At 37.3% G+C, this 16,501-nt stretch overlaps 1 protein-coding gene and 1 long non-coding RNA gene across 7 annotated transcripts in view; both read right to left on the bottom strand.

Annotated features, from left to right (window-relative positions):
* The window catches only part of yem (yemanuclein), a 30,761-nt gene extending 23,463 nt beyond the window's left edge, over window positions 1-7,298 (bottom strand). For all 6 annotated transcript variants that reach the window (XM_089739419.1, XM_089739421.1, XM_089739422.1 and 3 more), the window contains exons 1-3: window positions 7,042-7,298; window positions 3,629-3,730; window positions 1,955-2,062 (exon numbers count right to left, since the gene is read on the bottom strand). In XM_089739419.1, the coding sequence (XP_089595545.1) occupies window positions 1,955-2,062; window positions 3,629-3,730; window positions 7,042-7,188 (357 nt within the window). In that variant the 5' untranslated portion in view covers window positions 7,189-7,298. The remainder of the gene's footprint in view (window positions 1-1,954; window positions 2,063-3,628; window positions 3,731-7,041) is intronic.
* LOC149499645 (uncharacterized) overlaps window positions 1-16,501 on the bottom strand; it is a 280,521-nt gene that overhangs the window by 23,463 nt on the left and 240,557 nt on the right. The gene's annotated exons all lie outside the window — the stretch shown is intronic.

Here is a 16,501-nt window from a genome sequence, read left to right as displayed (position 1 = left end):
TACTGCTTCACGGCAGAAATAGGCAGGGTGGTAGTACCTAACTGTGCGGACTTACAAGAGGTTCTACCACCAGTAAAAACTTCGTGCTACGACAGAGCCTAGCCGATGGAGGCGCGTACAGGCCATCACCCTTACCAACCAGTCTTCTTAAAGAGCGGTGCCTCCGTCCTAAGAGCTGTTATTCGGTTTCTTTTATTAACGTCAAGAGAAGATTTCTAAATTGTTCAGCAAACGTGATTGGTGTACTCAATATTTATCTTAGCTCGATCACCCTATTCGCCTCTACGATGTCTGACGATGGTGTTAATATTGTGGCTTCTCCGACATATAGTAGTTGTATGGATGTACCCGGCCTCATAGAGAACCTGCCAGCAGTCGAGAGCTTGACAGATCATTTATCTTTACATAACGAATGATAAGGTAGAGGGAATTCCTCCGCATCAAATCAAATCCTCCAAATTATAATTTGCGTAATTACTGGTGGTAGGACCTCGTGTGAGTCCGCACGGGTAGGTATCACCGTCCTGACTATTTCTGCCGGAAAGCAGTAATGCGTTTCGGTTTGAAGGGTGGGGCAGCCGTTGTTACTATACAGAGACTTTAGAACTTATATTTTAAGGTGGGTGGCGGCATTTACGTTGTAGATGTCTATGGGCTCCAGTAACCACTAAACACCAGGTGGGCTGTGAGCTCGTTCACCCATCTATGCAATAAATAAATAAAAAGTGGTTACGGCAAATCGCCTCCACCAATAAATTAGGCAAGATTTTAACTAGATTCCTTTTTTAGTTCGTTGCTTTTTCGTGGACACTAAACGACCTTTTTTTTTTTTTGTTGCCCTTGTAGGCAGACGAGCATACGGCCCACCTGATGGTGAGTGGTTACCGTCGCCCATGGACTTCAGCAATACCAGGGGCAGAGCCAAGCCGCTGCCTACCGCTTAATACTCTCCACAAGCCTCTTTTAAAGAAGGACATGTCATAGCGCTCGGGAAACACCGTGGAGGGGAGCTCATTCCATAGCCGGATGGTACGTGGCAAAAAAGACCTCTGGAAACGCACTGTCGATGACCGCAGTGGCTCCAGGTAGTATGGATGAATTCTACTCCGGTGGCGGGCGGTGCGATGGTAAAAACGAGATGCCGGTATCATCTCAAACAATTACTCAGAGCACTCCCCATGGAACATTCGGTACAAAATACAGAGGGAACCGAAGTCCCTCCGCAGACCCAAAGGTTCCAAACATCATCGTCATACACCTTCGCCCACTAATTGACGCGGTCCCTTACCTCATCATCACTGAGTTTCGCTATACGAAGTCGTGGTGGGGCGTATTGAGGTCCCCCACTAGTGGGTTCCTCCTATATCTGCCGCAAAGGTGATACTTTCATACGACATTACTACAAATCAATTGAAGCTCAGACCTAATTTAAAAGGGGTTAACATTCACCCCGTGGTCCCTTCGACCCGGCTCGGGGATGGCAGTCTGAGATCTATTAATCGAACAATCACGAATCGACATTCGTTTTCGTTTCCATAAACATAAATCCTTAACGATTAAAATTTTAAACGATAAATAAATCCTTATCAATTTTCTGTTCGGACCACAATATTTGGGGTCTCATTCATTTTCACAATAACATCCTAGTTCCAATGAAAGGCTATAAAAAAAACGAAGTTACAAATAAAATGGTTTCTTTGACGAGCATACGGCCCACCTAAAGATAAGAGGTTATCGTCGCCCATGGACGTCAGAAATGGCAAGTCCAGCCAAGTCCTTGCCTACCATTGAGTACTCTCCGAAATCTTAAAAGATATATTTTTTTCTCTATAAGCACCTGTCATTTTTATACATACTTTGACATTGGCAAAATCAATGCCTAAGGCCTTGGAGACAAATTCTTTAAAAAAAAAAAAAAAAAATATAAGTTACTATGTATTATTATTTTACTTACTCCATGTGTGTTGTCAATAAACGAATCAGTCTCATCGTATCCAGCACCGATGTCGGCGAATTCGTCCATTTTTGACCTTCCCTTTCGGCCGTAGGTGCTTTTACCTCCCTAAGACGAAACACAATCATTAAACATAAAATGAATCAATAGCGCGTCACTTTTCGATAAGACATTAACATTTTTAAGGCAAGATAACATTTGACATATCATTAACCTCACGTTGCATCGCTGTTTTATGCACCGTCGTCAGACAATTCTGCCGTGAACCAATTTATAGATACGGAATAATAAGTGTTTTACACAACACGCAATCGCGTACACAAACACACACACAAATACCCTCGCGGACAAACACACAAACACCTTCAAGCACTAGGAGTGGGTGATATAAATCGTATCTAGATTCAATATCTATATATCGCAGCAATATCGTTGAATCCGATATCGCCCCGCACGAAATCTATATATCGATATCAGCCGATACACGATATTGCTCGATGTGATGCGCATCGGCATATCGTACCGATTCGTGAATCGAAATCTATGTATCGATATCAGCCGATACACGATATTGCTCGATGTGATGCGCATCGGCATATCGTACCGATTCGTGTATCAGCAATATTCGTTTGGTTCGTATCGAATCGGCCAGAGTGAGTGAGCGTACGATAGGGATATCATGTGATGAATGAAACAGAAACAGGTATTATCCATACAATTGTAAACCTTATAATATTTAAGTCCATATGTCTGTAGATTATTCTTAGCGTATCAGCAGGATACAATTTAGGAAAGAAGTTTCAACTTTCGACCCTAACTTGAATGCAGTATAGCCTATTTGCATCGTTGAATTTAATTTCACGCGCTTTGACCTTGAACTAGAATTTTTGGACAAGTGTTTATAAATACTTAAAAGTTTTTTGTGTTTGATTTTTAAAGTACACATTTTTCTATTTTTAGTTGAATCCAAATAATTGAGTTTATTTCTTGTGTTTGTATTAAACTTTTGAAATATACACTCTTTTGGTATATTTTGTAATTTTAAATTAATACACAAAATACTAAAAACTGAAAATAATGTAGCCAGTCCTAAGCTTGATAAAAGCATGAAGGAAAGTTTTTTTGATATTTTTATTTTCATGTTCTTTTTATTACTTTAAAATCATATTATAAATTGATATCAGAAAACCAACCGTATAACGTTGACTTAAATCTATATCTACTACGATATTATATCAGCGTATCGTTTCAAATCTCAAATATCATGAATCGAGAAAATCTACTAGCATCCATCAATATATAGATTCAGAAAATATATAGATTCAATATCCGATATTGATACTCGATTTATAGATACGATTCGATACGCGGCAAAACCGATATTACCCACTCCTATCAAGCACAAAATCACGCACACAAACAACTTCGCGCACACGCACACGCACACACGCACACAAACAAACAAACACACGTACACACACAAACACACGCACACACACGCACACACAAACACACGCTTATACATGGCTATTTGAAATCCTTAGCGTTCAGCACCGACATGACAGTGATAGCGTCCAGGAACAACCGTAACCGGCGACGATCTTAGCAGGCTAGTGTCTATAACGACGGCGAAGGTCCAAAAACAGTAGTTCAGAATTTCGAAAACGTACTTACGTATTTCTGTTCAAATTTACGTGCCTCCCTTTCGACGTCGTCATCGTTGTCCGAAAACGGGTCGAGTCCGGCAGTCTTTCCATTCTCTTGTCTTTTCCTCCTCTGTAACATCAAACCGAGAATCTTTAACGACAATGATGAACCGTAGTCTTCTTAGCAATTTTCCAGTATTCTTAGCGGTTTTCCCGCAAATGACTACGAATTCTTTGCTCACAGCTCTGGAACTTATTTATAAAATACTTTTGCTTAGAAAAAAAAAAAATTATAATGTTTTCAAATAATAGTGGTTAATGTGGTTATTGCAATTTGACCCAATTTTTTTGTTTCGCACTAGGTTTGGTTTTTTTTATTGCTTAGATGGGTGGACGAGCTTACAGCCCACCTGGTGTTAAGTGGTTACTGGAGCCCATAGACATCCACAAAGTAAATGCGCCACCCACCTGAGATATAAATTCTAAGGTCTCAAGTATAGTTACAACGGCTGCCCCACCCTACAAACCGAAACGCACTACTGCTTCACGGCAGAAATAGAGTGGTGGGTGGTACCCACTCGGAGGTCCTACCACCAGTAAAGTGTAAAATGTGTAAAATGTAAAAATTTTACAAATGCAGAGGAGTCCTTCCTAATTTATTTCACTAACGAATTTTCATTCCTAGTACGTTAGTTACATCGCGTAACACTCGTCAGGTTACCCGTTACGCTGACATAGCCTCTTAAGGCTATCAGCTTAGGTAGGAAAAAAAAATGTATCGAGAGCAATCGACTTCACCACGGTGCTTGGGAAACTAGAACTTCGAGCATTAAAATCATTAACTACAAATTATGCAACAGTAAGTATGATGCCACACCCAAAAAAGTTCAAAGGCGCAGTCTACCCAAAAAAATAAGCTTAGAAAAACATTTGAGAATCGCTGTGCTATGTACGCTGATAAAAACGAACATTAAAAAAAAACCAACCTATGCTTCTAAATTCGAATCTATCAAGCAATGACAATAATAAAATTGCGAGGTACCACTTACGCAACCAACATTGCGAGTTCATTGAACCTCAGTGAGCGAGGTGATGTAGAAAAAGAAAAAAACGCAGAAAATTAACAACCTTGTTAAAGTCTATTTCGATTGTTATTATCCCACGTGCTTAGTAATTGTTAGGAACAAATCTATTTTTTGACGAAATATGCTTCGAATAGATATTAAATTGCACCTTATTACTAGGTATTTTCATTAAAATTATGTTTCTATGACTGAAATTAAAAAAAAAAACAGTACAATGTTATTTATATCCTATTCTCATTTGAGCAATATCTATAGCAATTCGTCAAAGCACGTCACTAAATTAAGTTAGTGGGAATAGGATGAGGAATACCTAGAGTGTGAGAGCATGATAAAAATGTGGAGTTTCTAATGTTATCATGCAATTTTAAATTCTATCAATAGGGCTTAAGGCTCTTTTCTAACATGATTAAATCCCAAGCTTGGTTTTCATAGATAGACATTGTTGTATAAAGGTAAAATTACGTCATTCTTATCGTTTAAAAATATGCTTACAAAACAAAACTTAACAGACTGAATGGAATAAAGTCCATTTTCGCGTGTAGTCTTTCAACTAACTACACGCAATAAACTTTATTCTAAACACATGCATGATAACATGTTGTTCATAATAACAATTCAATAAAGCGACTAGTTGTTTATTATTATTACTATGTCTACAAAACAACTGACAATAAGTGATAGAATATGTGAAACATTTAACATTTAAAATTTTACCCGTATGATCTCAAACTTGTACAAATAAGCGACTAAACTTAATTAATATACTTAGTAGGTAATGCACTAAATGCTCAGTGAGCTGGTTTATACGATTATCAACTTTATAGTATTTCCGAATAAGAGCCAGCCTCTTTACACATCATTAAAAACAGAAAGCAAATAAAAATGATACCAATATCTTCTACATAAAAGTCATAATGTGGTGCGCTCAACAATTGTAGATTCACGAGCGAAAATGAACCTTAATCAAGCCACGCGGCGCACTTCAATAATCCTACAAAGTTTTTTCATAGAAATATAGATCTTATTTGAATTGGATAAAGGCCAAAATATGGCACGAAACGATTTTGTCGAGTTGTATGTTGTAAAAAAAAAGTTAACAGCACATAAAAAATACCCATCAATAACATACCTACGTCATTGAAAGCAACCACACAAAATAAATAAATGCAATTACAATATTAATACAATAAAAAGGCACCGCGTATGGATATAGTAGGTATTTTAAAACACCTATTCCAATACAAATGTACTTCCTAGTATAATGGTGACATTTCAGTACAATACAAATTTTTTTTAATCACAAATCACTACCATTATTACAATTATCCACCTATACAAACTTCATAAAGAACACACAAACACATTAACATAAAACTTGTAGACGCACACAGGCAAACGCGCACATAAATAAAACGTTGCACACCCAATGCATAAGCACCAAGTTATCCATATACGCTTATCTATATCGATTGAACAGAAAAGAAAAGCAAAAGGTCGCGAATATACTACACTACCAATTTTCTGAAGGATATCAACTCGATAACAAAACGACTTAAGACCGCGAACATACACACACAGAGCCGCATTACAAAATACGAACGTTATAATTATGTATATAATGGTCCTTTCTAATTAGGTCCCGCAAAAATAGTACAGCAAACATTAATTTCTGTACCAAATCAAAGAGTTAGAGCAGTACGACTATATTAATTGTACATTAAACCTGTCTGTACACACGTGATGCTATCTAAATACAGTGCATGAAATTTAACTTGCGTATTCATGACAAAATTATTTAATGATGTTCTTATGCTTCATAAATATTATTAATTCAACTAAAATAACCTAAAAAGTATCGTTTTACCGGAAACCCTGCACGTAGGTTAGCCTAGGTCATCGTAGAAGCACTTTCGCGAATTATTTTCGTACCGTATGTACTACACAGTCATGACATTATCAATGCACTTACATCGTGAAATATAATTTGCTAATAAATTTATAAATTTCGACGAAAAACAACTTCATAACCAGTGTTGGTAATCAAAACATTGAGCTCTCGTCACTGTGGCCTAAGCTGACAACAGAATTCTATGATTGTTGCAAACATGGCGACCGCTATCTGGGCTTCTCGTACAGTTCGTGGACGCAAATTCATGTCACAAACCTAACACACAATCGTGTAACGTAGGCAAAAAATATCCAAAGCCCATCTCGACATGACTTCAAAAAATCATCTGTGTCTGTTTATCTATCAACTCTTTCGTCCGGATATTTTTATACCGGGTTTCTTGTGTCACAAAGAGCTGGAAAAGCAGTATGGTTGCGTAAAATGCTATGACTTTCTGTTATAACTTACCTCTTCTACAATGACTAGTTCCCTGTAATTCAGCTCCGGATATTTACTTTCGTTGCTTTCATCCAAATTTATGGTTAATCTCACGTTATTCTTCACACTTTTTGGAGCACCCACTGTTATAAGAGTAACACGTTTAGGGTCCGACATTTTCCACCAAATTCAAGCATTAAATGATTTTTTTCACGGCATGACACGGACTGCATTTTCAAACTGTGTAGCACATTGCCACCATGTTTGAATTTATTGTTTGGGTTGTGAGCGCCACGATTGGAATGTGAACTACAGTTTTATTACCAAAAGGTAATAAAAGATGTCGCAGCGCTCGTCAAGTTTTATTCATTTTCTAAAATTGCATCTTACGCTCTATGAAATTAAGTTTTATTAAAAAACTAATTAAAAATATCACGAAATAAATGTCATCCTAATTTTATGTATTTAATAAGTAATAAACTAAGTTTCTATTGGTTTCTATGTCTTATGAGTTCAACACTACCGCTCCGACGGCAAAATCAAACATGTCGGCGCTTTTAGTTCTAATTTTAAATAACAGATGTCGTGGGACCTGTCTCCATGTGAAATAATCACTGTTTTAGCGACAAAGTTGAACGTAAACCAGTGTGAACAGATGAAAAAAATGTATTTTGTTGTTAATTATATTTTATTATTATTGTATTTACTTTCTTAATTTAAAAAACAATTAATATACAAGACTTTCTAACCTTCTATTCTATTCTTGAGAGGCTATTTCAGCATAACCTTAGCTAGTAGGTGAGCTCACGGAGCTCAAGCCGGAGTGATGCTAACGCTGACCCCAGGAAGAGCAGTGCTTCGCAGAATCTACCACCGGATCGGAAACGCGACCCACTGAGAAGATCCGGCGAGAAACTCAGTGGGCTGTGTCTATGGGTTAATTCGCTTCGTTCGTCGAGCCCATCGTCGCAAACGACGGGTTCGACGAGGACGGTGACCCGTGCTTGTGGTACCTAAAAGCACCGTTAATGGATCGGGAGGATCCCTAATGACGTGAACTGCTAGTAAGAATATAGACTACAATGATGACTTCTTCTTGCCTTTTTCCCACTTTAACTGGAGTCGGCATTTAAGAACTTGACATAAGTTTTGCGAATGACCGCCTGCCTTACGTACTTGGCTTATATCTCGTAGTATATATATATATATATATATATGTGGGATCGTTCATAAGTAAAAGTGGGATGAATATAGCGAAATTCTTTATTTTTCTTCACAATCGCTTCGTACACGTCTTTCTAAAACTATTCCATTTTTGAACTACTCCCTCTAACCTTAAATATCTCTTTGTGAATCTAATAGAATGTTGCCATTGCAACAGGCACAAAATAAATATTAAAAAAAACAAACTGAAAAAACGTAATAAAAATAACACTCTCCACATATATATATTTTATTGCTTAGACTGGTGGACGAGCTCACAGCCCACCTGGTGTTAAGTGGTAACTGGAGCCCATAGACATCTACAACGTAAATTGGCCACCCATCTTGAGATATAAGTTCTAAGGTCTCAAGTATAGTTACAACGGCTGCCCTACCCTTCAAACCGAAACGCATTACTGCTTCTCGGCAGAAATAGGCAGGGTGGTGGTACCACCCGTGCGGACTCACAAGAGGTCCTACCACCAGTAATTACGCAAATTATAATTTTGCGGGTTTGATTTTTATTACACGATGTTATTCCTTCACCGTGGAAGTCAATCGTGAACATTTATCGAGTAAGTATTTCATTAGAAAAATTGGTACCTCGGATTCGAACACCGGTGCATCGCTTCAACACGAATGCACCGGACGTCTTATCCTTTAGGCCACGACGACTTCAAAATCATATCCATTGCATCGTGCCATTGGAAGATACTTTTTTCTGTTTTTCTTTTGGTGTTTCTTTTACTTGATTCAGTTTTAATTCTGTGATTTTCTTTTTATATTTTATAAACATTCTGACTAAAGTTAAGATTAAAAAATAAATGTAAATGTAAAAATGTTACATCTTATGAAAAACTTCTATTAAATTATTATTTAATATAAGATCGTATTACAATGATGACACGAGGTGGTAGCTTGATGTTCTAGGTTATTTTATAAATAGTTTTAATAAAAAACAATTAGCAATAAGATACATACAATTTTATATCAAAATAACAATTTAAAAAAAAAACTAGATGTTTTTTATTATAAATATTTTATAGACAGATATTGGTATTTTTTTTAATAAAAATTAAAAAACACCCCACGCTTTATCATTAATCACTCTATATTTAGTTTAACTTTTAGACAATTATTTCTACTAGCCTCTAGTATTAGCTAAAAAAGCGTTTTTTTGTTTCTCTTACTATTATTTATTTTTGTTTTCTTTGTCTTTAACGATGACTATTTCATAATAATGAAGAATCGTATTTTTAGTGCATCATATGTGAATACAGTAATTAAATGATTTTTATTTCGTAATCTAACCATTTCATCCAATGCATCACCATCACATGAGATTCTCCCAGTTAACTTTGATCAATCAAGTTCTTCCATCCAATGAATGGGTCCGTGACTATTGGGGTTTTAACGCCGAATCAGGGTTCGACTCCAAAGAAGGAGTCTAAGAATAGGTTCGCATATCCAAGGAAGACAACAAGCGCGTACATGCTGTGAAGCAGTAATGCGTTTCAGTTTAGAGGGTGGGGCAGCCGTTGTAACTATACTGAGACCTTAGAATTCATATCTCAAGGGTGGGTGGCGGCATTTACGATGTAAATATTACTGGTGGTAGAACCTCTTGTATTACTGGTGGTAGGACCTCTTGTAATTACTGGTGGTAAGACCTCTTGTGAGTCCGCACGGGTAGGTTCCACCACCCCGCTTATTTCTGCCGTGAAGCAGTATTGCGTTTCGGTTTGAAGGGTGTGGATAACCGTTGTAACTAGTTATACTGAGACCTTAGAAATGATATCTCAAGGTAAGTGGCGCATTTACATTGTATGGGCTCCAGTAACCACTTAGCACCAGGTGGGCTGTGAGCTCGTCCATTCAAATAAGCAATAAAAAAAACATGTATTAGTCCGTGGCACAAGACGTTACCATGTTTTAACCGTTCGTACCTCGATCCTGATGAGGATAATCAGGAAATTTTATTAAATTAATATATTATCATTGGTTCGTAATAAATGTGTGAAGTTGCAATTCAATCCAAACCCTTAATGTGGGTGACAATCAAGTTCAAAGATTCCGTTTCATGGATACATATCAAGCTAACAAAGGCATAAAAAAAAAGTGTTCTAAACAAACTTATTAGGTATATTATATGATGTGATTTTATACGAAAACAACACCACTGGAAGTAAAATAGTAATTCGCAATTATCATTAATCGTACGTACCGGTACGTATTGCATCTACCTACAATACCTACGTACCTGTATAAAATCTATATATTAATACGTGAAGCAAAAACTTTGTATCCCTTTTTACGAATATTGCGTGGACGGAGGAGTATGAAATTTTCCACACTTATAGAGAATATAAAGAAGAAGTGCACAATGCAAATATTTTTTTAAATAATGCATAAAAGATACATTAAATCAATAAAGAAAACATTACACACACTACATGTATTTGACGCACACACGCATGCATACTATATTATTGTCAAACTTCTGTTCTTGACGTCTGTTGTCAAATTGAGAATAGATTAAATATTGTTTGTCTTTGTTAATATTTTTTATAGTGTAGTCTTGGCCTAATTTGTGATTATAGAAGTATAAAATACAATCATAATATTGAACAAACTTACAATTCCAATTAATTATAGTCGAATTTCGACTACTGCGGGACCTCTAGTATAAATAAAATTAAGAATGTGAACTTTTTGGCGGGAACGTGTGGATTGAAGTTGTGTGATTTGTTTTATTTTGTCTATTTGGTGTATCTTCAGGTTTAAATGTGTAATAACGGGATTTCATTAACTGTTTAATATCTTCGAAAGTGCACAAATGTGGGAAAATGAAACAAAGCCGCCGGTAACTTCTCTGGATCCTCCAAAAAGTCCACTGAAAAAATCTCAGTAAATGACCACTGAGATTATATTTCATTTAATTTCATCCCAGTTGATTAAGGACTGAAATTAATCACCTTCATTTGATTTCATTTCACTGCATATTACCATCACTACATAGTATAAAACAAAGTCGCTTTCTCTGTCCCTATATCTATCTGTCCCTATGTATGCTTAAATCTTTAAAACTACGCAACGGATTTTGATGCGTTTTTTTAATAGATAGAGTGATTGAATAGGAAGGTTTATATTATGTATAATAGCATCCATTAAATAGTGGAGAAATCAATAATAAATTACAGTTTCCGAAGCCAAGCGAGGGCGGGTCGCTAGTTTTTCATAAAAATAAGAATATAAACTAAAATAAGACATGATCTAAAGGTTTTAGTTACCAGGTCATAAAATCCCTTAAAAAATAGCCAGCTTATAAAGTATGGAGGGTAGAGGTAAGAAGCATTTTAATGCACTGAGATGGAGCTCCTTACTTCTACCCTCCTTAATTTAAAGACCAAATGTTTGACAGGTGGCCGAATCTCAATATATGCACATTGGACCCTCGGTCTACTGAACAAACACACCCGCTTTGTGGAAGATCGTTCCTTTGTCGGTAGCCCCCGAAAATGCTTTTTCCAAAGTCGGTTATGAAGTAACTCTGAAATTTAATTTAAAAAAAAACGCGGTCTCCAATCTAGCACCCAATTACAGACCTCGATTCAATTTTAAAATAAGTGATGTTATTAAAACAGAATGTGAAATCAGCAGAAACCTCCTTGGTCTTTAAGAAGGGTATTTTCGGAAAACGCTGATGACTTGGACATTATGAGACCGAGATTCCTATTAAGATATGGGACATTAGTCTCACTTAGAGTTTGCTTACATCACTCGATAACTTGTAGACAGTACTGAGTGCATAGTGCGAGTTTTTTAACGTTCTCGATAGCGTAAAACTTAACTCAAATTTGTATGGAGTTGAAAAGTTTGCCTACGTTTGCCGCTAAGGGCGCTGTTACAACTCCATACAAATTTGAGTTAACTTTTACGCTATCGAGAACGTTAAAAAACTCGCACTAAGCACGATGGACGCCAGTCCACTTACTTGTGTTTTACGCGATTAATTAATCAACAATTTTACAGCAGTAGTTTAACTTCGAAAATTACTTCCCGTTGTCGTTTATAAAGCCGAGTTTTAATAGTTTTGCTATTTTTTTAATACTGTTGCTCGGTGAATGGTTTAAAGACCGCCTTTGGAAGTCTACGTATGTGCACCGATAATTCTCGCCCAGTTTTGTTGGTCATAAATTCGAAGAGCTTCTGGAATTAGATGTTTTAAATTCAAGTGGAGTAAGTTTCCATTTAATCTTTTGCTTAAAAAAAGAGCAAAATATACGTATTACAACAAGTAAAGCAAAAAGCTAAGGAAAACGGTCGCTTTTGACAATTTTTTACTTTTGTAACTTAATGCTTCAGGTGAGCATATTTTGTTTGTATTGTTATTGTAAGGGTGAAGTTTTTAATCCTCTCAAAGTGTAAGAGGAGTATCCTTATAGCTTTATACTTTTAACCATGAAATTTCATTCTGACTAAGAAAGGGTTGCCACACTCTCCGAAGCTTAGAGTTTAGTTATTGTTAATAATTACCGGAGATATCATAATATTATTAGGAGTTGTTTGATTGGCCCTAAAACATCCTTGGGCCCGTGGTCTGCTCCCAATATCTGCAGACCATCAAGTTCCACATACCCCTAGTGGACACCTCGTTTGAGGTTCGGACCTCTGGCCGAAAAAAGAAGGAATAAACGATGGGCAACATTTAGTATTAAGTTAATAGAACACTAGTTAAGACTAGACTAACTCCTGCTGGCCAACCCTAAACTATTTCTTAAATCAATATTAGTCCAGTTACATGCGTCGAGCGACTGACCTAAAGGTAAACGAAGCATTAAGATGATATTATTACAGGAATCCCAAGATATATTAGGCCACCACGATGTCATTCATTAACGAAAATGAAATTTGGACCTCCCGTGAATGGGAGGAGGGAGACCGGACACATTTCACCCGATTTTATTGTATTAGAGTCGTTATTTATTATTTGTATCGGGTTATTTGAGAGTTAGGTTTCAATTATTTAATCCGGGGATATCGGTCCGGGCGCTTTTGTGCGGCTGGCGTATTGTATTGATAGTCGATTTATCTATATATATAAAAATGAATTGCTGTTCGTTAGTCTCGTTAAAACTCGAGAACGGCTGGACCGATTTGGCTAATTTTGGTCTTGAATTCTTTGTGGAAGTCCAGAGAAGGTTTAAAAGGTAGATAAATGCTCGGAATTATATAAAAATAACAATTTTCTTTTGTTTTCTTTTGTTTGTTTGAAGTTTATTTTATACAAAAGTTTAGGTCTTTTATTTATCGATTGAGGCACTACAAAGTCTGCCGGGTTAGCTAGTATTATATAAAAAAAATTATGTTTGGAAGATCTGCACTTCCACTACAAAATGTCTCTTGTCACGAAGGACTGAAGAAGGACGAGTTTAAAAATTAAAGTCTGCAAAAATGGAACAATTCACATAATTATACTAGTTATTCGTTTACAGACGCGTTGATTGAAAATATTGTTTTTGCCTTCGCCAGAGCTGATGACTGATCATCGTCTAAATCAGATCATAATCCGAACGATTGCGTTTTATTGTCTCGTTTAAAAGAAAATGCATGTACCCAATATTTAGCTGGAAAGCAGTTCTAATTTCTCTAGAGGATTCTCAGAAAAATTGGGCAGCTTGAATACCTACGTTTTACGTTTTCGCGGTAATAGACATTCAACCTTTGAATATTGAGATAACTATCGTCTTGTTTAGTTATATATTACTGTACTTACATACTACCACTACATATCTTAATTTAGTTTACATTTTTTTTGATCGTTACGTTTCTTTGCACCCAGAAAATTGTACAGCATTCGAAATCAGACATCAGACAGTCAGAAAAAATTATATGAAAGTAATATACGCTAGATTACTTCAGTCGTCAAAGTAGGTTTCCTTATGGTTTGAATAGTTCTTACATACATTGAGTAGTGTTTAAATATATGAGGTTTTGTAGGAAACAGGGGTGCCAATTTTTTTTATTGAGAATTTTATGCGTGATTTTTCTAGAAATATTATAAAAAATAATTTAAGGTTAACCGTGCCTTCTCCTGGCTGGCTCCTTTGCTTGTACATTATTATGTAACAAAAAAAGATAACTTAAAACACCAGGTGGGCCAATAGATGTGTTGCGGAATGTATATTTTAACTTACAAAATAATAATAATTGTGACATACATGCCTGGCAAAAATAAAATTATTAAGAGTTTTTGATTTCGTCAAGGGTCTGTGGTATCCTAAAATCGGTATTTCTAGCACCGTCTCACCAATTGTTGGTCTTGGTTATAAAATACATCATCATTATCATTATCCTGCCCTTGTTCCAGTTACCTGTGGTCGGCGCAACATGTTTTCTCCTTCCATACTCTTCTATCATAAACAATTTCTTCGTTCACTCCCCTCTTACCCATATCGTCTTTCACGCAATCCATCCATTTCTTCTTAGGTCTACCCCTTCTTCTTTATCCTTTCACATTCACAGTTAACATTTTCTTATCAACCTCATTTTCATTTCGTCTCATCACATGTCCATACCATCCCAAACGCGCACTTCTCAGCTTCTCTGTCACAGGTGCCACTTTCAGACTTCCTCTAACATATTCATTCAGTATTCTATCCATTCTCGTTACTCCACACATCCATCGCAACATTCGCATCTCTGCTGCATGCAATCGCCTTTCATCTGCCACTTTAGTGGTCCAACAAGCTGATCCATACAAGACGGCAGGCCTTATTAAGGTCTTATATCTTCCCTTTTAGGGGAAGAGGAATGTGTGAGTCACATATGGTGCCCGTGACCTGCTGCCATTTCATCCATCCTGCGTCAATTCTGTGCCTCACAGTACGATCCAGTTCACCGTCGCTTTGGATAACAGACCCTAGGTATCGGAACTCTTTACATACTGGCAAAGATGCTCCATTGAGAGCAATGGGTGTAAAATTGGAGAGACCGCCAAAATCACAGAACAGATGTTCGGTTTTCGATCTGCTGATTTTTAGGCCAACACTCTCCAACTTGCATCGCCATTTCTCCAGTATGTTTTGGACCTCGAGCCTGTTTTCTCCGACGAGCACTCTGTCATCAGCAAATAGCATACACCAAGGGGTCTCTTCCTGGATCTCCGATGTCAAGGCATCCATCACCAGCAGGAAGAGATAGGGACTTAGCGCAGACCCTTGGTGTAAGCCCACTGCCACATTGAACTCGTCGGAATTCCCTGCGACGGTTCGTACATACATCCTGGCTCGACTGTACATGGCACAGATTAACCTCACATACTTACCAGGTATACCTTTCTCATTCAATGCCCACCACAAAACTGCTCTAGGGATTCGGTCGTACGCTTTTTCCAGATTAACGAACACCATATGCAGATTCCTGTGCACGTCGCGATGTTTTTCGCATACTTGGTGGAGTGCAAATATGGCGTCCGTTGTCCCGCGACCAGGCATGAACCCGAACTGGTTTTGGATGATCTCACCTTCATCTCGCAATCGCTTTTCTATCACTTTCTCCCAAACTTTCATACTATGTGACATAAGCTTTATTCCCCGATAGCTGCCACAATCTTGCACTTCCCCTTTATTTTTGTATATGGGCACCAGTGTGCTGGTGCACCATTCCGTAGGGATCACTTCTTCTTGCAGCAGCTTATTGAAGAATAAAGTTAGCCACTTATATCCGTCTTCTCCCAATATCTTCCATACTACTTTGGGAAGTTTAACGACTAAAGGGAAGATCTTCCACCGAGCGGGTGATATTGCTCGGTAGATCGACGGGCCGAATGTTGTTGGTCGGAACTTGTATATATGCGCTTTATCTTGAAAATGTCGTAAGCGAGATTCAGGCATCTGTCAATTATCTTGCGTTGTATGATGGCTACCCGCCACACTTCCACTGGTATACCGTCTGGTCCTTCCGATTTTCCGCTTTTCATACTTCTTACTGCTTCTCTAAGTTCATACATAATGATCTCATTCACAAGTCCGACGTTCTCTGGCTTCCTATTAATCACCCTATTCCAGTGGTTCTCCTCATTCATTAATTTTTCAAAATATATCTTCCAGCGCTCTATTATTGGTTATAAATTGGTTATAAAATACGTTACCTTTTTTTATTTCTTAGATGGGTGGACGAGCTCACATCTCACCTGGCGCTAAGTGGTTACTGGAGCCCATAGACATCTACAACGTAAATGCCGCCACCTACGTTAAGATATAAGTTCTAAGGTCTCAGCATGTTT

Source organism: Bombyx mandarina, chromosome A1 (genome assembly GCF_030267445.1).
Source record: "Bombyx mandarina strain Sakado chromosome A1, ASM3026744v2".
In the NCBI taxonomy this organism is placed as follows: domain Eukaryota; kingdom Metazoa; phylum Arthropoda; class Insecta; order Lepidoptera; family Bombycidae; genus Bombyx; species Bombyx mandarina.
Note: the sequence above shows the minus strand (reverse complement) of the source record. Positions and strands in the feature narration are given on the sequence as shown.